This window comes from Antedon bifida, chromosome 3 (genome assembly GCF_963402885.1).
Source record: "Antedon bifida chromosome 3, ecAntBifi1.1, whole genome shotgun sequence".
In the NCBI taxonomy this organism is placed as follows: domain Eukaryota; kingdom Metazoa; phylum Echinodermata; class Crinoidea; order Comatulida; family Antedonidae; genus Antedon; species Antedon bifida.
Genome location: NC_136228.1, coordinates 8,065,517 through 8,089,076, shown reverse-complemented (window position 1 = coordinate 8,089,076; position 23,560 = coordinate 8,065,517). Strand labels below are relative to the sequence as shown.

Genomic DNA, 23,560 nt, shown 5'->3' with positions numbered 1-23,560 from the left:
AAGTACAGTGGTTGTTTCTGTACATTTTCAGTCAGTATATACTTGTTAGTTGGGGCAGGGGGTCGTAAATAAAGTACAGTGGTTGTTACTGTGCATTTTCAGTCAATAGCATACTTGTGTTAATTGGGGCAGGGGGTTGTAAATGAAGTACAGTGGTTGTTACTGTGCATTTTCAGTCAATAGCATACACTTGTGTTAATTGGGGCAGCAGGGGGATGTAAATGATGTACAGTGGTTGTTACTGTGCATTTTCAGTCAATAGCATACACTTGTGTTAATTGGGGCAGGGGGTTGGAAATGAAGTACAGTGGTTGTTACTGTGCATTTTCAGTCAATAGCATACTTGTGTTAATTGGGGCAGGGGGTTGTAAATGAAGTACAGTGGTTGTTACTGTGCATTTTCAGTCAATAGCATACACTTGTGTTAATTGGGGCAGCAGGGGGATGTAAATGATGTACAGTGGTTGTTACTGTGCATTTTCAGTCAATAGCATACACTTGTGTTAATTGGGGCAGCAGGGGGATGTAAACGAAGTACAGTGGTTGTTACTGTGCATTTTCAGTCAGTTGTATATACTTGTGTTAATTGGGTAGGAGGGTTGTAAATGAAGTACAGTGGTTGTTACTGTACATTTTCAGTCAATAGCATACTATACTTTGTTAATTGGGGGAGGGATATTGTAATTGAAGTACAGTGATTGTTTCTGTGCATTTTCAGTGGAACAGGCTTCTCTGTTATTCCATGAAAAAAATAATACTATCAATAAAATGAAGCACCTTGGTTTTCACTATGTATATTTTCAGAATGAGATAACAATGCAATATAAATGTATATAATGAATATGATAATTTATTTTTGTATTTTTAAAGTTTTACAAATAAATACATATTTTAATTACCATACTCCTTTCTGTAGTATTTTTAATTATAAGCAACACCTAATTTTGGGATTTATTTATTATTTTGTGTCACAGGGTGCATATCGGCCGCCTTTCATTTCGTCAGCCATACTTTACCAAATAAAATATATCCCAATCCCTCTGGGTAAAAATGCTAAGTAAAGTTGCCCTAACCCTTGTATTTTTCTGGCAACAAAATCTAGCTACAGTATGTCCACGGTAAGCCTTTTGATTTAAAATTATTAAGCTTTTAATAAATGGATAGTGGACATTTTTAAGCTGCGATTGCAGATTCTTTTTAAATAAAAAATGTGAATCTATATCTGTTTAAACTGATTTCATAAGTTACTGGAAAAAATGTAATAAAGAAGTAATACCACAACCATACAACGTTTTATGAAGGTACAAATAATATTAATGAAATGATTTCTGTGTTATCTTTGGTTATGTTTTGGCTGGAAGGAAATGTTACTGTAAAAAATAATACAGAATTTAAAGATGTATTGTCCATTGAAACACAAAAAATGAAGGTCAAAATATTCTAAATTTAAATTGGCCATATCAAAGTAATATTAAAGTTATTCACTTTAAGTCGAAAATTCGAGCCAAAAACAAAAAGTTTATGTAATTAACAGGTAAATTAATTTGATTACATTTCGTCTGGAAAATCGTCGTGAGCGAAAGTAAACAAAGATTTCAAACAACGAGTATGCATGATGCTAATTAGGATTGTTTACAACTCGTCACGGGTGAGAAGGTGTTTTCACACAGATCCTGAAAAAGTTTTATGATTATGCATACAGAGTAGCCAAACAAGCGCGTTGCATTATGAGATATGTTTTGATCGAAAACTTTGACTGGAAGTCAAAGTTATTTTTTGAACAAAAAAACGTCTGTATTTCAGTTAAATGATTTTTTTTTCGACTAATTTTCGGTGAAAGTTAATAACTATTATGATACTTCAAAATGACCACTTTTTTTCGAAATCTTTTTTTTAAAATTTTTTTGGAATTAGTCAAAGGGACAATACATCTTTAAAAACTCAGATGTTATGATGGATTTTTATTTTTATATCACATATGTTATGAAATAATATTTAACGTTTCAACATTTTCATTAAATAATTTCATTTAGTAGGAAGGCCTACAAAACCTGAATAACATAAACGATAGCAGAATTTAACTAATGAATTCTTATTTTCCTTTCCGATCAATTCTTATTTTCCTTTCCGATCAATTCTTAATTTCTTCGCTACCCGGAAAACGTCTTACTGCAGAGATACGATTGGGCAACGATCAAGCAAGATGTTCAATGACGTCATTCCAGAACGAGGAATTCCCATTTCCAGGGCTCTTTTATTATATTATTACACCACGACGCTATGCCTGAATAAGATTGACCTGGAAGGAAGTGGTGCGAGTACGAAGGACGATAAATACGGGACCGCCGCCATATTGATTAACTTTTCTTTTTGAATAACTTCCGAAAGGTTTTCAAGTATGTACAACAGTATACTTTTAACATTGTAACAATTAATGTGCCCCAACAATTTAGCCCACTAGGCCTAGCCTAGGCTAGGCCTAGGCCTAGTAATAGTTTAGGGGGTGGGGGGGGGGGGGCAGTCCTAGCTCAGCACCGTGATTTACCTCCAGCCGGTGAGAAGTTCCTACAGAGTTGTTCAGCTGGTAGCCCACTCTGGCACTAGGTTTAGAATGGTTTAGAAGCTTCTTGTTCTCTCCAATGAGAGATTTTATTCAGTATATGCGGGCCACCAGCCCTATAATACAAGTGTTAATATACTGTACGTTACCATGAACATTAGATAGGTTCACTTGACGTAATCTATATGCACATACAATAAATTTGGAGAGTGATACAATTGTGTTTTTGTCTGGATTTAAATATTGACCTTAAGTAGAATATGTTTGAGATATGGTGTGCAAGGTATCGATTTCTTACATATGTACGTACGTATACGTATACAATACAAGACATATCTTCAATATCCCCATTATTACATACTTTGCATCTCGCGAGGAACCTTGCGCCATTTTCCCGTTTCTGCTTCTAAATTTAGGATTCCGAGTCTTACTTTAGTGAACATCATCTTGTGGTATGATTTGTCTATTATATTTAACGCTGTGGCTAAAGATACGGTACCGTATCCTAACTTTAGTTTGCTAAGGGTACGGTAAATTGCATTACGTCATAATCAGCCAATGGAGTGCTGGTACGTGTGTGACGTCATCGTATAAGGACTTTGGATTTTTTTTCATATCGCGTCTGTAGAGAATGCCTATCGGCGGCGCCAGGCTGCATGGATGTGTCCGCTGATTCTGTGACTCAGCCCTGGGGCTAGACCAAAGATAGTGTTTGGCTAGACCCAAAGAACTTATAACACAAGAATCTCCTGTTCGTACCATGACGTAATGCAATTTTACCGTAACTTTAGCAAACGAAAGTTAGGATACGGTACTGTATCTTTAGCCACAGCGTATATTTAAACAGCTTTCACATTTTAACTCGGATTTATACTGCAATTAGAAGAGATGGATAATTAGAATAAATCTATTTTGGACATGTTGTGCAAAACTCCAAAACCATAACGGTATAATACATCTTTGATTCCAAGAGCCAAGCATGTTTGGCTTCGTTCTGCTTTATTATATTGAAATGCATAGCATATCTATCCCTTTAAAGAGACAAAATATAAAACCAGTATATTCAATAAACATTTATTTACAAAATCTGAATACATAGGATAACAAAGAAACAGTATGGTACAGTATTATAAATTAAAAAAATGTTTCAGAAAATGAAGGCAAAGCCCTGAAAGATGTTGGAAAACATCTTGAGTTGGGCGAGCCGCGACAGAAAAAAAAAGCACAAATAAAAAAAAAAAGAAATGCATTGAAGAAAATAATAATAAATTTCATAATCTAAAATATGAATAACAGAAAAAAATAAAATCTGTTGGTACTGCAGATCGAGACATGACCGACTAATATATATTTAATAAGTAGAAAAGGTGTATTTTTTTAATTTTGAGAAGTATCTTTGGGGAAGCAGATTTTAGGATGGAGGGTGGTAGGTTTTTCCAAAGGGTGGGTCCAGAGTATCGAATGTTATGTTGGAAAGAATTTGTTCTATGGGAAGGTATTGATTTATAAATTTATTTTTAGTACAGTACGTGTGTGATGGGAATGAAAGAAGGAATTGGAAGTAAATAGATAACAAAGATGGTAAGGAATGATGTTGTACTTTGTACAAGTCTAGATGACCTGATGACCTATAACATCTGGGTTCAGAGCTCTCGTAGGGACTCGAAGAATATATCTGCCAAATTTTGTCCTCAACTCCCCACAATTCACTACCGTACAGAAGAATAGAGATGATTTTTGTGTCAAATATTTTGAACATGATTTTAGATGGTAGCTGGCCAAATTTATATAGCCTTCTTTTTAAACTTAGGTAGTAAGTGTAGTAGTGTATATGTATACTAATTCCAATTAGTTTAATTGATCTGTTTTTATATTCAATCTCAAAGAATATAATATAATTCGTCTAGTTATTTATTTTATTTTTACTTTAAAATCCATGATTTGATTTTGTGTACTGTTTAATCATGAGGAAATTTATTTCTCCATAGTTTAATGTAATGTTGTTTATGGGTTGTTCAAGCTAGATAAGATGCTGTGTACTGAATTAGGTTTTAGAAAAGTAACACTAAAATAAAATGTTGAAATTGGCAAAATCATTAACACAATTTAGCAGTGTAAAATAAATTCAAAAGTATATTGAATGAATACAATCTGGTGAAATAAAAATGTCATTGTCGTCCTGTACTACCATAGAATTTATCTTTTATTTGTTAAATGAATAAATGCAGCTTAAATTGTCCAAACATAGTCTGCCATGCAAGACTGAATAAGCAAGAACGCGGTAAATTCTAAGATACTTTGCATTTAACCTATAAACATCTTATGCTAGGAGGTTCATAGATTACTGGCCCTGTTTTGAAATTGGACCATTGCCAATAATAATAATGAATTATATACTCGCACAGGGAGTTTTCAATATACTGTAGAATCAGTGAAGTTAGATTTTAAAGTTTTTCGTAGTAATTTTATTGATGGACTAAGATAAGGCAGTATAAAATAAACTTTGTTTACACCTTCATAGTTGACTATTGTAGTTAAAACACTATCTGAAAATGTTGAATATACAGGTCAAGTATCATTTTTAATGCAAACCTCTCTTAGGTTCATGAATATTTAATAGTTCTGTAAGATAGGAGTTAAGTTCTTAAAACAGTTACACACATGGACAAGTATCTTGAATATTATTCCACCAGAAGCCAGTGAAGTCTATTAAGTAGGGGCGGTACCAGTTTAGAAAACAAGTCTTGTCCCAGGCAGTGGTGACGCCAGGATCTTCCCGACGCGGGGGTTAAAGTCAGCAAAGTTTATTAAGTAGCAATTTTAATTGCTACTTAATAAACTTAAAAAAAGTAATAAGCTACCAGTTTTAGGCACTTGGAAAAATTGATTGAAGTTTGTTGGTATTGCTACTGGATAGAGACTGGGTGACAGAATTTTAAGTTGCAACAGGTGTAGAATCGTACTGCTACTACTGTACTTCAATGAAACAGCTTAATTTATTTATTAATGTTTCAGTGTAAAAATGTATAGATGATGCTATTTGTTATTTTGCAGGAAAATGGCATCTCTTGAAAGGAATGATGAGTTTGATGACTTGAAGGCTGAACTTGGTAAACACTATAAAGGTGAAAAGTATGATATGTTGAAATTCTGCCTTTTGAAGATCCTACCTCAAGGAGATATTAAACCAAACTTTATAGCGAACGATATATTTAATGCACTTGAAGAAAAAGGTGTTATCTCAACTGATAATGTTTTCCTTTTATTAGACATAGCAAAATTATTAAAGTTACAGAAGGCTGTTGATCTTGTAATTCAGTATATGAAAGACCATGGTATTCCAAATACTGATGCACAAATATTGTCGCCATACCGAAAACGTCTGTTCAAGGCATTAAAGGAAGTTAGAGAAGATACGTTAGATGAGATAATTTCTCGCTATAAATTGAGAAACGTTGCCGATAATTTACCAAATATTTGGTCAGTTGTTTGTTATCTGGAAAGAGAGTTACGTTTAGAAGATAAACCTGATAAAATAAAGCGGTTTGCAAAAATTCTTTCGGAACAAGCAAGAAATATACTGCTTGATAATGGTAATTACAATAAATATTGATCATTTGCATTGCGAGTTTTAATAATAATTGTAATATTGTGAGTCATTAAAATATTATGATCTATATTATGATACTACGATACCACGATAAAGAGAAACCATTCACAATAAATATAAATAATATCATCATCTATTTATGCTAATGAGGTATTGAGTTGCATAAAAGCTGAGAGCCAATAAAGTTGCGCGCAATACTAACTCAAATGCTGATTTATTATTTGGTTTATTCCATCTTATTAAAGGCATACAAACATTAAATGAGTATTTAAACATGCAATAAAATTCATATAGGTTAGGGCACGACCAGGGGAAAATACTGAAAATAATGTATGACCATATTTAAAAAAATAAATGCCAATGTTTTTCTTGCTGTTGTTTTGTGCAACTTAATTTCTTGAAGGACCCGCAAACAAACAAAAGATACTGTACTGAGCCTGTCAAGTTCAAATGAAGTGTTGTACTGTAGGTCTTTAAAACGCTCAGTAATTGTGTATCAATTGTTTGTAGTTTACCGTAATTAGATTTAAATCTTGTAATTATTAAATGTGCTGATTAATTAAAAATTATTGCTAATGACTTTTGAAAATTTCTTTTTTAAAGGAGCAAACATTCAGCTAGTCCTCGAATTTAATTCTTGTCCAGTAAGATCTGGTTTTATTGCTGAAGTTGATGAATATTGTAAGGAAATGTTCCTAAAGTTTAAGGAACATTTTAGAAGTGTGAACCCATCTCTCACTTTAAGTGACATCAAAACCAGGGTAAATCCAAATACATCGCTTGTGTTTTCTGTGGATTCAGATAGTCGATCTGCCTTATCAGAATTAACGGAATTACAGACGAATGGAGAGCTAATTAAAGATTTAGCGACAATTTTGGTTGGTCAAGAAATGTTTTTAGAAAACTGGGAAACAATAATTGAGAATGAAAAACTAAAAGGTATTTGTTCATTATAATATAGTACTTTAAGTGCTTAGTTCTTATACTAAAAAATATATCCAGTCAGCAGGTAACAACAATTTTTTTTACTCCAGTACTTTTATTTGATACACATCACTTTGTAAAAAAAAAACAGTTGATTGTTCATATTCTGACTACAATACTGTACTGTATTTGCAAAATTCAAACAAAAAAAGAAAATTGTTTTTTTTTACATTAAAGATGTATTGTCCCTTGAAACACAAAAAATGAAAAAAAAAAATATTCTAAATTTAAATTGACCATATCAAAGTAATATTAAAGTTATTCACTTTAAGTCGAAAATTTGAGCCAAAAACAACAAGTTTACGTAATTAACAGGTAAATTAATTTGATTACATTTCGTCTGGAAAATCGTCACGAGCGAAAGTAAACAAAGATTTCAAACCACGAGTATGCGTTATTCATGATGCTAATTAGGATTGTTTACAACTCGTCACGGTTGAGAAGGTGTTCTCACACAGATCGCGAGGAAGTTTTATGATTATGCATACAGAGTAGCCAAACAAGCGCGTTGCATTATGAGATATGTTTTGATCGAAAACTTTGACTGGAAGTCAAAGTTATTTTTTGAACCAAAAAATGTCTGTATTTTGGTTAAATTTTTTTTTTTTGGGCTAATTTTTGGTGAAAGTTAATTAATAAAACTATTATGATACTTCAACATGACCCACTTTTTTTCGAAATAAATTAAAAAAACAATTTTTTGGAATTAGTCAAAGGGACAATACATCTTTAAGCTGAAACTGATCTTACTGAAACCGGTTTCAAAGAATACCAATCTTCAGAAATTTTAATTAGGAACCAACCCATACTCTACATTTTTAAATATATTCAGCCTGATATAGTATACTATCTTTAAGGTGTGGAATTGTTATTAGTCAAGACCAACTGTTCTTTGTCATTTGAAGACCGAGACCAACCACATGCTCTGAGAATCTTCTTCAACAATCTAGCAAAGCAGAAGAAAGCAGCTACCACACACTGTTACAATATTCTGGAAAAGCTTACATCCTATTTTAAGAGTATTCATTTATATTTTGAGCAACTAGGAGCAGGATCGTTAGTGTTATATCTAACTGCGTATGATGCTGAAGCATTAGAAAAGCTCTGGGAAATGTATTCTACTGAAAATCTGCTCAAAGATTTAGAGAAAATAGTAGCAGAGGAATTCCAGCAAGAATTTCAACACAAGTTGCTTGGTGTTAAAATTGAAGAACAGGATTTAAAATCTGCAATAAAAAAGATAAAGAAAACAGGTGAGAAATTATTTAATAATTAATTATATTATTTACTTTAATTTTTTTAAATTGACATTGAACATTTTATATATTTAAGCTTAGAGTTTGCGAATTTTCTTTCTTTTTTTTCTGTTTATACGTTTGTTGATATGGATGACATTTTTCCGAAAAAGAAATATGAGTATGGTACAACCATTTAAACAGGGTATTTGTTAATATTCTAGCAATGTAAGGCTGAAACTGATCTTAGTAACAGTTGGTAACTTTAATTTGGATTGTACCAAGTTGCTGCATACTTTATTATCTCACTAAAAACCTGATACAATGTTTATCTGTTACTAACAAACTTTTTGTAAATCAGAATATGTTGTTGTGTTTATCCTAATAATAATTTAAGATATTGATTAAATAGTATGTAATTACTGTACTGTAATAAATAGCATTTTTTAACTTAATGATTTGTGATCTTGATCTCCAAAAGTTACCAATAAATAAAATTGATTAAACTTGCATTGTTTTGAATAAATGTAATTCAATTCTTACACAATTTATATTCTTTTGTTTAAACAGAGGAATTGGACAAGGAATCTGATGAACTGCCAATGAATGTTAAAGAAAGGTCACTCAAATCACTGACAGGTGAGTTGTAAAAATATATATACATTAAATTAATGATTAAAATTGTATTCTTATACAAAATATTTTATTTTTCTTTTGTCATCAGGGTCATAGAATGTGAAAAACATTATATTGTCATTTATTTTATCATTAAAATCTGTACATTTTATGTTTATTAAATTCAACATGTATAATACTATTTTTAATGGATCAACCTGGACCATCAAAACTATTCAGAAGTTCAAGCTACCTCAGGTGTGTATTATATTTTTGCTCAGAGCAATTTAGTGGTAATACCTCAACAATACAACAAGCTCAACTCTCTAAAAACTATTTTAGAATGTTCAATTGACTTCTTTTATAGATGTACCAAAGTACTATGAATTTCTTGGGCAAAAACAGCTTTTTGTGGAAACAAAATATGAAGATTTACCAAAAGCAATGGAGCATAAAGTTGGTAAGTAGTTAAAAATTGTTGACGTTTTGTAAAAATATTACTTTAAAATCATTACACCAGGTCATTCCTTGTCTTAAATGTAGGTATCTTGAAGTTTGGAGAACCTGAACAAGTTCTTACAAAATGTATGTATTTCATGTTTGTTTTCTTCAATAGGCCTTGAATAAATTGATAATTATCTTTTCATGACAGTTTTTATTATATTATTATGTATTCATTTTATTTTATTATTTGCTAAGTTAACTAAACCAAAATATCTACAATATTTTACATTTCATAAATTATCTATTATAGATAAGATATAGAAAGAGAATGGTTTATTATGATAAAAAGAGAAAAACAATGCACTACCTAAGTAGCTCACATCAAATGTTGTCTCGTGGATGATCTTTGGACCAAGCTTAGCTAGGGTAAAATATAAACAGATGCTAAAAATAAAAGTTGTAGTAAGGAAAACGCAACCAATGAACAGTGTAAACACAACTAGATGATGGGTGGGATGCATTGATATAATAGGCGGTTTATGTATCCAATTCGACATTTGGTGATCATGGTACACCATGACTGGATTATTCAAAAACTGTGACTAATGTACTGGAATGTTGAAAGTTATGCTATTAATAAATGAGTTTATTGTGTGATGAGTGGTTGTGGTGCTCCTGGACAGTGGGTAATGTTACGATACGATACGATAGTATTTATTGTCTGTTATACAACAAGGTACAAATGAAATGTTTTGTGAGGTGTCTGTCATGAAGACCATTTCACAATGATGCCTGGAAGGGTTAATTACCAGTTCTGTGATGGATATCATTTACATTGAATATTTTTCTATTGATATACTTCTATAATAAAGTATGCATACAGTATGCAACTAAATATTTAAAATTTCAGTGATTATAATACCTGTATTTCTATTTGTTCTTTTGAAATCTTTTTATAGTTTCACCAAACTATCATCAGCTGTTAAAACAAATGCTTGATTACTTAAAAAATGTTGCTGCACAAGAAAATGAATATCAGAAGAAACTATCCAAAGAAATGGAACATGAAAAAGTACCTGTTTCGAATGAGGGTAAGTTTAAAATAAATTCATAATTTACACCACAACAGACAACACACAATATTTGTTTAGTTAATGTAATCTGTGATGATTGAAAATGATCATGCAAAGTTTACCAGGCCACATTTTATAATAATATTACAATTAATGATACAATATTCAGATCGATTTTCAGATCATCATTATTATTAGTTCATTATAAAATATAAAATTTTAGTAAAATGTAAATCATTGACCTATTCACGTCACATCAAAGCAAGACACAAAATAGTTATAGACAATGTCAAATAGACAATGTCAGTTGAGAGCATTCACACATGATTTTAACCATAAGAGCCAAATATGTGTTTCATAATACAGTAGTACAGCAATGTGTCTTTTTCTTAGAAAAACAACTATGAAGGCACAAATACAATTTTGAACACCTTTTATTTTCAATCTACAGTAGGAGTACGTGATTTTATTTTTACCTACATTAAAGAAGAATTTTCTTGCTGGTATGAAAAGAGGGATTCACTCAATTTGCTGAAAACCTTGTACAAAGACCTTCTACTTCCTCATATGCTAGACAAAGCATCTAGCACAATAGACCTGCTAGAATTCTTAATTGAATCTAATCATCTGACAAGCAAAGATTTCACATTGTTTTTCGACACCATCAATGCAACAGGAGAATTTGAATTAGTAAGAAAAATTCAAAAGGAAATTGTAACATTCCCAAATGTTGAGGAGATTTCCGTTTCAAAATTCAGTCGTCACAGGTGCATGTTGGTAGAATTTGGAAATAAGCTGACCACAAAAAATGTGGAATCCATCAGTGGTCTTTTCAATGAGCTACCAAAAGCTTATGAAGATAAATGGGCTTTGATAAATGAACTTGAAATGAGACAGATCATTAGTGAAGGAAAGATGCAACCATTTATCGAGAGATTAGGTATCTTGAAGCTTGGAGAACCTGAACAAGTTCTTACAAAATGTATGTATTTCATGTTCTGTTTTCTTCAATAGAAATTGAATAAAAATGATAATTATCTTTTCATGACAGTTTGTTTTTATTATATTATTATGCATTTATTTTATTTGATTAATTACTAAGTTAACTAAACAAAAATATCTACAGTATTTTACATTATATAAGTTATCTATTATAGATAAGATATAAAAAGAGGAGAAAATAATTGTATACCTAACCTAATGTTTAGCATTTTCTGTTGTATTATTAGATGAGTCAGAAGATCAAGTTAAAGTAAAGAAACCAAAAAGATCTAGAAAGAGTAAGTATGCTATAACTATGAGGTGTGTGAGAATTGTTATGGAAAATGTCTTTTTGAATTAAACTTCTGTAAACTGGAAAATTAACTAGAAGCAGCAGCAGTATCTTCACCAACAATTAGTCAATCTAAACCCAAGCTTGAAAAACACTGGAAACACTATATACAGTACTAAAACCCTATTATGATAAAATGGGAACCAAAATGGGCATTTAAAGCATTAAAGTTTCATAAATAGTAGTAACAAAATAGCAGAGGAATTCTCAATAGCTTTAAACTGGCCTAAATTAATTTTTAGCATTTTCTATTCTCTTGTTTTATTAGGAGAGTCAGGAGATCAAGTTAAAGTAAAGAAACCAAGAAGATCCAAAAAGAGTAAGATTGACAATAAATCCTGTATTTTATTTTAAATGAAAAACATGTATCCAAGAAAATATTATTACCGTATTACTTTATCTCAAGCCTCATGTAATGCTAAAAGTTTATCTGAGAGTTTCTAAAACTATGGATATTCACATTAAGTTATTAAAAGAGAAAATTCAGAATTGCAAATAAACTTACACTGTTTTACCTTAATACACAGAATTTAACATAATAATAATGTTCAATTAAAATAGCGCAGCAGCAGTATCTTCACCAACAATTAGTCAATCTAAACCCAAGCTTGAAAAACACTGGAAACACTATATACAGTACTAAAACCCTATTATGATAAAATGGGAACCAAAATGGGCATTTAAAGCATTCAAGTTTCATAAATAGTAGTAACAAAATAGCAGAGGAATTCTCAATAGCTTAAAACTGGCCTAAATTAATTTTTAGCATTTTCTATTCTCTTGTTTTATTAGGAGAGTCAGGAGATCAAGTTAAAGTAAAGAAACCAAGAAGATCCAAAAAGAGTAAGATTGACAATAAATCCTGTATTTTATTTTAAATGAAAAACATGTATCCAAGAAAATATTATTACCGTATTACTTTATCTCAAGCCTCATGTAATGCTAAAAGTTTATCTGAGAGTTTCTAAAACTATGGATATTCACATTAAGTTATTAAAAGAGAAAATTCAGAATTGCAAATAAACTTACACTGTTTTACCTTAATACACAGAATTTAACATAATAATAATGTTCAATTAAAATAGCGCAGCAGCAGTATCTTCACCAACAATTAGTCAATCTAAACCCAAGCTTGAAAAACACTGGAAACACTATATACAGTACTAAAACCCTATTATGATAAAATGGGAACCAAAATGGGCATTTAAAGCATTCAAGTTTCATAAATAGTAGTAACAAAATAGCAGAGGAATTCTCAATAGCTTAAAACTGGCCTAAATTAATTTTTAGCATTTTCTATTCTCTTGTTTTATTAGGAGAGTCAGGAGATCAAGTTAAAGTAAAGAAACCAAGAAGATCCAAAAAGAGTAAGATTGACAATAAATCCTGTATTTTATTTTAAATGAAAAACATGTATCCAAGAAAATATTATTACCGTATTACTTTATCTCAAGCCTCATGTAATGCTAAAAGTTTATCTGAGGGTTTCTAAAACTATGGATATTCACATTAAGTTATTAAAAGAGAAAATTCAGAATTGCAAATAAACTTACACTGTTTTACCTTAATACAGAGAATTTAACATAATAATAATGTTCAATTAAAATAGTGCAGAATGCACGTAACCTAAGTGCTGAACAATCAACAGGAACAATTTTAATGAAGAGCAAATGATATAAAACTTATAATGTTTATTGATTTTTAAGTATTGTTTCCTAATTGGAATTTACTATTTGATTTCTTTGATAGAGACAACATTAAGAAACTATGTAAGAGAAATGTTTGTACAGAAAAAATGTTTTGTTAAAACAGATTCTGTGAAATCACCAAAAGAAATGGAACTAATTAAAGGTAATTAAAAAATAGTAAATGTAAATTTATTGTTAACATTTGGAAATAATGTTGGAACATTTTTTTTTTTTGGTTCGTATGTTGCTTTTTATTAATAAAATAATATTTAATTACATAATATAATTGTAAATTCTATTTATTAAACCTATAATAAAGTTATGCAAATTGCTAAGGTTTTTGTTTCTTTTACATTATTTGAAACTGTTCATATATTAAGTTATGCTGTGTATATCTTATATCAATAAATACACTTTTAATATTAAAAAAGTAAATCCAGTAAATATACATTAAATTGCTGCACACTCATTGTCTGGTTTCATCATGTCTTATTAATAAATGAATTCTTACAGTTATTGATGACAGTGAGTCCTCAACCTCACATCAACAGCTACCAAGTCAAGATACAGTGACAGATGAAGATGCTATAGATGAGATATGTAACTCTGTAAGGAGATTTTGCAGTTACATAAGGGGTGATAACAGATTAAAATCAGATCAGGGTATCATAAAGATGATAAGTAGTCTGAATCAGGAAGAAGAAAAATGGAAACAAAGTAAAAGGTGGGAATGGATTCAACAGGAATCATCAGAAGACATTGGTAGAATGCTAGCTCATGTTTTGATTGCTGTAAAAGATGAAGAGATAGTGTTATTGAAAATCAGTCAATCATGTACTGATGATGTAATAAAAGGTATATCTGCTGAATGTAGTAAATATATTTTTAAATACGCTATTGAAAGTTTTTTATATGACCAACCAATGCTATATGGAAGTGGTAAATATGTTTTAATTCATATTTTGATTAATGCATCAAGACTTAAACGGCTTCAATTATATAATTTAACAGGTGTAACTATAAATGATACTGTTGATGCACTATCAAAGAAAGGAGTAGTGTTGGAATTAGAGAACCTTGATATCTGTAAGAGTAATCTCAGTGATATTACAGGTTCTTCACTTGGCACATTACTGGCTATTTCTCCTAAACTGAAAACACTTGGAATGCAGTACTGCAGTCTGTCAGATGTTATCATATATGCAATGGTCAGGGAATGTGTCAATAGGAACCTAGTATTGGAATTAGATAATCTTGATATCAAAGGCAATAGTTTCAGTGCTGTTACAGGTTCTTCACTTGGCACATTACTGGCTATTTCTCCTAAACTGAAAACACTTGACATGCAGTACTGCAGTCTGTCAGATGTTGTCATAGATACAATAGTCAGTGAATGTGTCAAGAGGAACCTAGTGTTGGAATTAGATAATCTTGATATCAAAGGCAATAATTTCAGTGATGTTACAGGTTCTTCACTGGGCACATTACTGGCTATTTCTCCTAAACTGAAAACACTTAACATAAGCTCCTGCAGTATGTCAGGTGTTATCATAGATGCTATGGTTATAGAATGTGATAATATGAACCTAGTGTTGGAATTGGATAATCTTAATATCCATTCCAATAATCTCAGTGGTGATATCACAGGTTCTTCACTTGGCACATTACTGGCTATTTCTCCTAAACTGAAAACACTTAACATGAATAACTGCGATCTGTCAGGTGTTATCATAGATACAATGGTCAGGGAATGTGTTAAGAGGAACCTAGTGTTGGAATTAGATAATCTTGATATCCATACCAATAATTTCAGTGATATCACAGGTTCTTCACTCGTCACATTACTGGCTATTTCTCCTAAACTGAAAACACTTGACATAAGCTGGTGCAGTCTGTCAGGTGTTGTCATAGATACAATGGTGAGGGATTGTGTTAATAGGAACCTAGTGTTGGAATTGGATAATCTTTATATCCATACCAATAATCTTAGTAATATCGCAGGTTCTTCCCTTACCACATTACTGGCTATTTCTCCTAAACTGAAAACACTTGACATGTACAGTTGCAGTCTGTCAGGTGTTATCATAGATACCATGGTAAGGGAATGTGTCAATAGGAACCTAGTGTTGGAATTAGAGACTCTTAATATCCATGATAATAATCTCTGTGATATTACAGGTTCTGTACTTAACACATTACTGGCAATTTCTCCTAAACTGAGAAAACTTGATATGCATTGGTGTAAATTACCTAATGATATAGTGGAAAATATGACTCAACACTTCCAGAGTATAGATGGTGTATTTTACCATTAACTGCTATACAGTAATTAAACTGCAGCTTAATTTACATTCATTGACACAGTACATGCATTTTTATTTCTGGTTTGAGAAAGTTTCAAAAAAAGTTACCTCAATATAAGATAATTATTATCCTGTATATTATTATAAAATAGACATTTTTCTATAACAAGATAATGCCTGATTTAAACAATTTTTTTTGGCAGAAATATGCTTCTTTTAATATTAAATGTACATAATTTTGATTTATTTATGATAATATTTGGTTATTTCAAGTTCTTGCATGTCTTTTTTTAGTAATGTATATTATGTGGAACTGCAGCTTCATACATGCATTGAAGTGTATGATATACAGTAGAGGCAAACACATAATAATGCATTTTTTGCTCTGATCAAGTTTTTAAAAATAAATAACATTCTCACAATGTAGATTGTTTTTATTTATTTAATGTGCAATTTTATAAATTTAGCCTTAATATTTGCTATGTAATTATGTTTTTGTCTTTCAAAATCAATATTTTGCATTGTTTTGTACTTGATTAATAATGTAAAGATATAATTTTCCAAAAAGTTTAAAACTTGTTAGAAGAAATAAATCAAACTGCAACACAGGAATGGGATATTTTATAATAAAATATTTATTTTTATCATAGTCTTTAGTTAGTAAGTAGATAAATGCATCAGTTGTGGAAATTGATTGAATGTTACATTTGAACTTTTTAGTTTCTATATTTTTGTGTTTTTGTTTTGAGAAGCCTATTACAAGCTAAGGTACGCTTTCTTTTAGACTATTCCACTTCATTGTAAGACATTAAAGTGAAATAACAATGAAATGAAAAAAAGTTTATTGTAAACATATGCCTAATTATGTCTAAAATTATTTATTTTTTTTTTTTTATTGTATGTAAGTTTGGAGAAAGGTATCCCAGAGAGACCAGATGGCTACATATTGACAAATTAATATTTATATAAAATGCCATATTATGTCCCAAATTGTTTATTTAATATGTATATACAATATGTCATATTATGTCTAAAATTGTATTTGTAAACAATGGAAGAAAATTCACCTGTGTTAGTTAGAGCTGGGGAGGGGCAGAGGGGGGATGGGGGTGATGAAAATGAAGTACAGTGGTTGTTACTGTGCATTTTCAGTCAATAGCATATACTTGTGCTAATTGGGGCAGGGGGTTGTAAATGAAGTACAGTGGTTGTTACTGTGCATTTTCAGTCAGTATATACTTGTGTTAATTGGGGCAGGGAGTTTGTAAATGAAGTACAATGGTTGTTACTGTGCATTTTCAGTCAGCATATACTTGCGTTAATTGGGGCAGGGGAGTTGTAAATGAAGTACAGTGGTTATTATATAAATGTATACAGTATATAAATATGATAATTTATTTTTGTATTAAGTTTTTACAAATAAATACATATTTTAAATACCATACTCCTTTTTGTGTAGTATTTTAAATTATAAATAACACCTAATTTTGGGATTTACTTATTATTTTGTGTCATAGGTGCATTTCGGCCGCCATACTTTACCAAATAAAAACACATCCCTCTGGGTAAAGATTATGAGTAAAGATGATGGTTAGTAAAGCCGCCCTAACCCTTGCAATCAATAAAGATGTAGTAAGTTGTGAATTTAAGAGTTAATAAATCGGCAGCTGAAATAATCAGATTCTTTATTTTGAACATCTTTCTGGCAACAAACTCTAGCAATGCCACAGTAGGCTTACTTATTTAAAATTCATCAGCTTTTCTATTAAATACATCGATGATGGACATCTTATGATGTGATTGTTACAGATTCTTGTCTATTAAATACATGGATGATGGACATTTTATAATGTGATTGTTACAGATTCTTTTCTATTAAATACATGAATGATGGACATTTTATAATGTGATTGTTACACATTCTTTTTAAAAAATAATTTTAATGATGTGGAAAAATGGGAATCTATTTCTGTTTAAATTGATTTTATAAATTACTGAAAAAAAATAATGAAGAAATACTACCACAACTGTACAATGTTTTATGAAAGTACAAATAATATTATAAAAGATATATTATAAAAGATATATTATCCCCCTTCAAAAAAAATATTTTTTTACAATTTGTTGTTGAATATTATGCCATTTTAATGTCACATAATAGTTATTCACCTTCACCAAGCAACAAATACAAGCAGACAATACATCTTGATTAAAATTATTTCTGCGTTATCTTTGGTTATATTTTGGCTGGGTAAAAATGTTACTGTATAGTAGTTTGGGAGAGAAAGACCTTGAATTATAGGCCTGTATTATTTACATAAACATGATTGTAAAATACAACAAAATACAGAACTTTAAATCTATTGTAAAGATGGATTGTAATTTTGATATGTAAATATTTTGAAACAAAGGGAATGAATAATTAATGTTTCAACATTTTCATTAAATAATTTCATTTAGTAGTTAGGCCTACAAAACCTGAATAACATAAACGATAGCAGAATTTAAATAATGAATTCTTATTTTCCTTTCTGGTGAATTCTTATTCCCCGCCCCCCCCCCCCCCCCCGGTAAACGTCTCATAAAGAGATACGATTGGACAACATCAAGAGCAGCAAGGGGTGTTCAATGACGTCATTCCAGAAAGGGGAATTCCCATTTCCAGGGCTCTTTTACTACCGTGACGCTGACCTGGGTAGTGTTGGTGGGTAATGAGAACAAACGAGGAAAACAGGACCGCCGCCATGATGATTCAACTTGTTCTTTTCCAATAAATTCCGAAAGGTTTTCAAGTATGTACAACAGTATACTTTTAACAACATTGTAACAATTATGTCCCTAACAATTAGCCGCCTAATAAGCCTTTAGGCTAAGGCCTGGCCCTAGGCCTATAGTACTAGCTAGAAGGCCAAGTAACTAATAGTAGTTTAGGGGCTGGGCCTAGCTCAACACAATGATTTACAGTACCTCCAGCCGGTGGGAAGTCTTCACTGAGTACAGCTTGCTTGGCCCTGGAAAGTCTTTAGTTCGGCTCGTACTCGTAGCCCACTCTGACACTAGGTTTAAGTTAGGTAGTAACTCACTAACTGTAGTAGTGTATTTACTAATGTACACTAATTCCAATTAGTTCAATTGATCTGTTTTTATATATAATCTCACCTATAATTTGTCTAATTATTTATTTTACTTACAATCCATGAATGATTTAATTCTCATTCTGTGACATTTCATTGATAGGGCCATAATATAATGTATGCGTTGGCTAGGCCTACTCCTATTTTAATATAAATGTAATTTTGTTTCATGCGATGTTGAAGCTAGAAGCTGTGTATTGAATTAGGTTTAGAAAAATGACACAAAAATGAAATATTAAAATTATAGGCCTATTCATAATTAATAAAAGTCTGTCAGATTTCAAATTAAATTTAAAACCTGTCGGATATAAGTTATACAGTAGGGTAAAAAGGACAATAACCCATTCTAAAATAAATTAAGCAAAAGAAATGGATACTTATTGATGTAAAATGTAATAGTGAACAAAGTTTTACATTAGTTTAAAAGATTAAATCCAAGGCAGTGGTGACGCCAGGATCTACCCGACGCGGGGGCTAATGTCAGCAAAGTTTATTAAGTAGCAATTAAGAAGTAATAAGCTACCAGTTTTAGGCACTTGGAAAAATTGATTGAAGTTTGTTGGTATTGCTACTGGATAGAGACTGGGTGACAGAATTGTAAGTTGCAACAGGTCTAGATCCATACTGCTACTACTGTACTTCAATGAAACAGCTTAATTTATTTATTAATGTTTCAGTGTTAAAATGTATAGATGATAATATTTGTTATTTTTCAGGAAAATGGCATCTCTTGAAAGGAATGATGAGTTTGATGACTTGAAGGCTGAACTTGGTAAACACTATAAAGGTAAAAAGTATGATATGTTGAAATTCTGCCTACTGAATATCCTGCCTCACAGAGATATTAAACCAAACTTTATAGCGAATGATATATTTAATGCACTTTACCCTATTATGAGTACATAGTCAAGTAATTCAACCCACGACCTCCAAATCACCACCCTGGCATTCTCTAAATGAGCTTGCGGTTATGGAATTATATTACTACTTACTTACCTATCTATACCTATTTATTCTCTATTATAGATAAAAATTTGTTCACATTTTCTCTTATTTTATACTAGATGCGTCAGAAGAACCAGTTAAAGCAAAGAAACCAAGAAAATCAAGGAAGAGTAAGTATACTGTAACCATGAGTTGTGTGAAAGTGAATTGTTCTGGGAGCTGAATCTTTTTTAATTTAACTAGAAAATTACCAGAAGCAGCGGTATCTTCAGCAACAATTAGTCAATCTAAACCCAAGCTTGAAAAACACTGGAAGCACCATTTACTGAAACCTATGAGAAAATGAGAATAAAAGGGACATTTAAAAAATTAATTTGTAGTACTGTAGTTTCTCTTGTTTTATTAGAAGAGTCCGAAGATCAAGTTAAAGCAAAGAAACCAAGAAAATAAAAAAAGACAGACAATAAATCATGTATTTTAATTTAAAATGAAAAACATGTAAACAAAAATTATTATTTTTAAGTTATTAAAAAAAATAAATACTTTTTATATAATTAATACATAATCTGATATTTTATTTCTTTGATAGAGACAACATTAAGAGACTATGTAAGAGAAATGTTTGTAGAGAAAAAATGTTCTGTTAAAAAAGATTCTGAGAAATCACCAAAAGAAATGGAACTATTTAAAGGTAATTAAAAAATAGTAAATGTAACATTTATTGTTATTATTATTATTTATTGTTTAGAAATAATGGAAAATAAAATGTTTTTATTCATATTTTGCTTTTTATTAATAAAATAACCTTTAATTACAGAATATAATTATAAATTCTATACATCTAAAAATTAATACACTTTAAGAAATGTGTGTTTATATTTTTGAAACCTATAATAGTTGTCATTTTACAATTTTTGTTTCTTTTACATTATTTCAAAATTGATATATTAATTTATGCAGTGTATATCTTAAGCAATAAAGAAACTTTTAATATTGTAAAAGTTGACATAAATCTGGTAAATATATAAATTGCTGCTCACCCATTGTCTGGTTCCACCATGTCTTATTAATATAAAATTACTTCCTTTTACAGGTATTGATGATAGTGAACCCTCAACTTCACATCAACAGCTACCAAGTCAAGATACAATGAGAGATGAACATGCTGTAGATGAGATATGTAACTCTGTAAAAAGATTTTGCACTTACATGAGACGTGGGAAGAGTTTAAAAACAGATCGGGATATCATAAAGATGATAAGTAGTATGAATCAGGAAGAAGAAAAATGGAAACACAGTAAAAGGTGGGAATGGATTCAACAGAAATCAGACGACATTGGTAGAATGCTAGCTCATATTATGATTGCTGTAAAAGATGAAAAGTATGTGTTATCTAAAATCAGTCAATCATGTACTGATGATGTGGTGAAAGGTCTGTCTACCGAATGTAGTAAATACACTTTTAGATATAGTATTGAAAGTTTTTCTTTGGTTAAGCCTCATATTTATATTTCTACATCATTTTTAATCCACTTTTTGGTTAATGCACCAAGACTTAAAAGTCTTAATTTAAGTGGAGCAACAAATGCAAATATGAATGATATTGTTAGTGTACTATTGCAGAAATGTGTAGTGTTGGCATTAGATAATCTTGATATCAGTGAGAATAATCTCAGTGATATCACATGTTCTTCACTTGGCACATTACTCGCTATTTTTCCTAAATTAAAAACACTTGACATGTACAACTGCGATCTGTCAGGTGTTATCATAGATGCTATGGTCAGGGAATGTGTCAATAGGAACCTAGTGTTGGAATTAAATAGTCTTAATATCAGTGAGAATAATCTCAATGATATCACTGGTTCTTCACTTGCCACATTACTGGCTATTACTCCTAAACTTAAAACACTTAACATAAGCTCCTGCAGTATGCCAGGTGTTATAATAGATGCTATGGTTAGGGAATGTGTCAATAGGAACCTAGTGTTGGAATTAGATAATCTGAATATCATTGGGAATAAACTCAATGATATCACAGGTTCTGTACTTGGCACATTACTGGCTATTTTTCCTAAACTAAAAAATCTTGACATGAATTACTGCAGTCTGTCAGGTGTTATCATAGGTGCTATGGTGAGGGAATGTGTTAATAGGAACCTAGTATTGGAATTAGATAATCTTTATATCCGTGGGAATACTCTCAGTGATATCACAGGTTCTGTACTTGGCACATTACTGGCTATTTCTCCTAAACTGAAAAATCTTGACATGAATTACTGCAGTCTGTCAGGTGTTATCATAGGTGCTATGTTGAGGGAATGTGTCAATAGGAACCTAGTGTTGGAATTAGATAATCTTTATATCCGTTCCAATACTCTGAGTGATATCACAGGTTCTGTACTTGGCACATTACTGGCTATTTCTCCTAAACTGAAAACACTTAACATGTATAGCTGCGATCTGTCAGGTGCTATCATAGGTGCTATGGTAAGGGAATGTGTCAATAGGAACCTAGTGTTGGAATTAGATAATCTTGATATCAGTGGGAATACTCTCACTGATATCACAGGTTCTTCACTAACCACATTACTGGCTATATCTCCTAAACTGAAAAAGCTTGATATGCGTAAGTGTAAATTACCTAATGATATAGTGCAGGATATGAGGCAACACTTCCAGAGTATAGATGGTGTATTTTCCTATAAATAACTGCTATACAGTAGTTATTGAAGTGCTGCTTAATTTGACATTCATTACAACTGCATGATACAGGTACTTAGAGGCATTTTCATTTTTAACTTTAGAATATTTAAAAAAAAAATAAATTGTAAATTACGGATGCTTATTGCAGCCAAAAAAATAAAAAATGAACTAGATAAGATGCAAATATTACAGTTTTATATTTGAATTTAATTTATTATTTGTAAGTACAGTATTATACAATGTTATATTTGTTAGTAATTCTATGGCACAGTACTATAAGTTTTCCCATTATCAAACCCCATCCAAACATTTATTTAAACAACTTAATATGCTTAGTTTAAATGATCTTTATATGGTTCAAGTCGCTGTTTTTATGTTTAAATTTATTAATAATAAACTTCCTCATTGTATGCTTGGAATTTTATCAAAAAGTAATTTAAGCAATGATTATAATTTGAGAATGTTTATATGTTCCCTTTACAAGATTAACTAGAAATCAATTTCTTATTTCAATAGCTGGACCTAAACTATGGAACGATCTCCCTGTTAAAATAAAACTTTCTGTATCTTTAATTACTTTCAAAAATCCTATTACCTATTAGCCATTTAAACAACTTACTTTTGTTGTGCTCAATATTTTTGCTCTTTCGTTTTTGATTTATATTATTAATTGTTTATTGTTTTATACCTTTTTTTCTTTTATGTATTTCTGCATATTTGTATTGTCATAGTTGTTGTTGTTGTTGTCATAATAACTGAATAAATGTGTATATGAATGAAAACAGTCGACAAGTTGTTGAACTATATATGAGGTAATTATTATTCATAGACAGGTGCAACACAAGGCAGTAAAGGCAGAAACATTACTCAGATATAAGTACTATAGACCTATAAATTAAATGATTTAAAATGTTAAATACATATTAACAA

The 23,560-nt window shown here is 30.8% G+C and overlaps 2 protein-coding genes and 1 long non-coding RNA gene across 6 annotated transcripts; all 3 read left to right on the top strand.

The window, feature by feature from the left end:
* The first annotated feature begins 54 nt into the window (after positions 1-54).
* On the top strand, positions 55-17,738 carry LOC144837462 (uncharacterized). The gene is made up of 2 exons (XR_013611503.1): positions 55-404; positions 16,998-17,738. It is a non-coding gene; the product is annotated as an uncharacterized LOC144837462 (long non-coding RNA).
* Positions 5,146-17,738, top strand: LOC144837000 (uncharacterized). The gene is made up of 12 exons (XM_078691967.1): positions 5,146-6,153; positions 6,774-7,109; positions 8,012-8,407; positions 8,960-9,028; positions 9,372-9,464; positions 10,408-10,539; positions 10,973-11,503; positions 11,751-11,801; positions 12,123-12,173; positions 13,171-13,221; positions 13,604-13,705; positions 14,056-17,738. Exons 1-12 carry the CDS (start codon positions 5,619-5,621, stop codon positions 15,855-15,857), a joined length of 4,149 nt encoding a protein of 1,382 aa, XP_078548093.1. The 5' UTR covers positions 5,146-5,618; the 3' UTR covers positions 15,858-17,738.
* An 809-nt stretch (positions 17,739-18,547) lies between these two features.
* Positions 18,548-23,365, top strand: LOC144837461 (leucine-rich repeat-containing protein 31-like). 4 transcript variants are annotated; one of them, XM_078692586.1, is made up of 5 exons: positions 18,548-18,637; positions 19,696-19,766; positions 20,044-20,094; positions 20,514-20,615; positions 21,018-23,365. In XM_078692586.1, the coding sequence occupies exons 2-5, from the start codon at positions 19,700-19,702 to the stop codon at positions 22,634-22,636; spliced, it is 1,839 nt and encodes a 612-aa protein (XP_078548712.1). In that variant the 5' UTR covers positions 18,548-18,637; positions 19,696-19,699; the 3' UTR covers positions 22,637-23,365. The 4 variants fall into 4 exon arrangements, with proteins under 4 accessions (XP_078548712.1, XP_078548715.1, XP_078548713.1 ...); XM_078692589.1 differs by lacking the exon at positions 18,548-18,637 and adding an exon at positions 20,313-20,440 and having other exon boundaries at positions 19,706-19,751; positions 20,484-20,615; positions 21,018-23,362; XM_078692587.1 differs by lacking the exon at positions 18,548-18,637 and adding an exon at positions 20,331-20,440 and having other exon boundaries at positions 19,709-19,766; positions 20,484-20,615; positions 21,018-23,362.
* Positions 23,366-23,560: the final 195 nt, after the last annotated feature.

Coding starts and splice junctions, on each gene's coding strand:
- LOC144837000 (XM_078691967.1), top strand. CDS start 5,619: ATGGCATCTCTTGAAAGGAATGATGAGTTTGATGACTTGAAGGCTGAA. Junction 10,540..10,972: donor AGTACCTGTTTCGAATGAGG/GTAAGTTTAAAA, acceptor TTCAATCTACAG/TAGGAGTACGTGATTTTATT. Junction 13,222..13,603: donor ACCAAGAAGATCCAAAAAGA/GTAAGATTGACA, acceptor TTTCTTTGATAG/AGACAACATTAAGAAACTAT.
- LOC144837461 (XM_078692586.1), top strand. CDS start 19,700: ATGGCATCTCTTGAAAGGAATGATGAGTTTGATGACTTGAAGGCTGAA. Junction 19,767..20,043: donor ACTTGGTAAACACTATAAAG/GTAAAAAGTATG, acceptor ATTTTATACTAG/ATGCGTCAGAAGAACCAGTT. Junction 20,616..21,017: donor AGAAATGGAACTATTTAAAG/GTAATTAAAAAA, acceptor TTCCTTTTACAG/GTATTGATGATAGTGAACCC.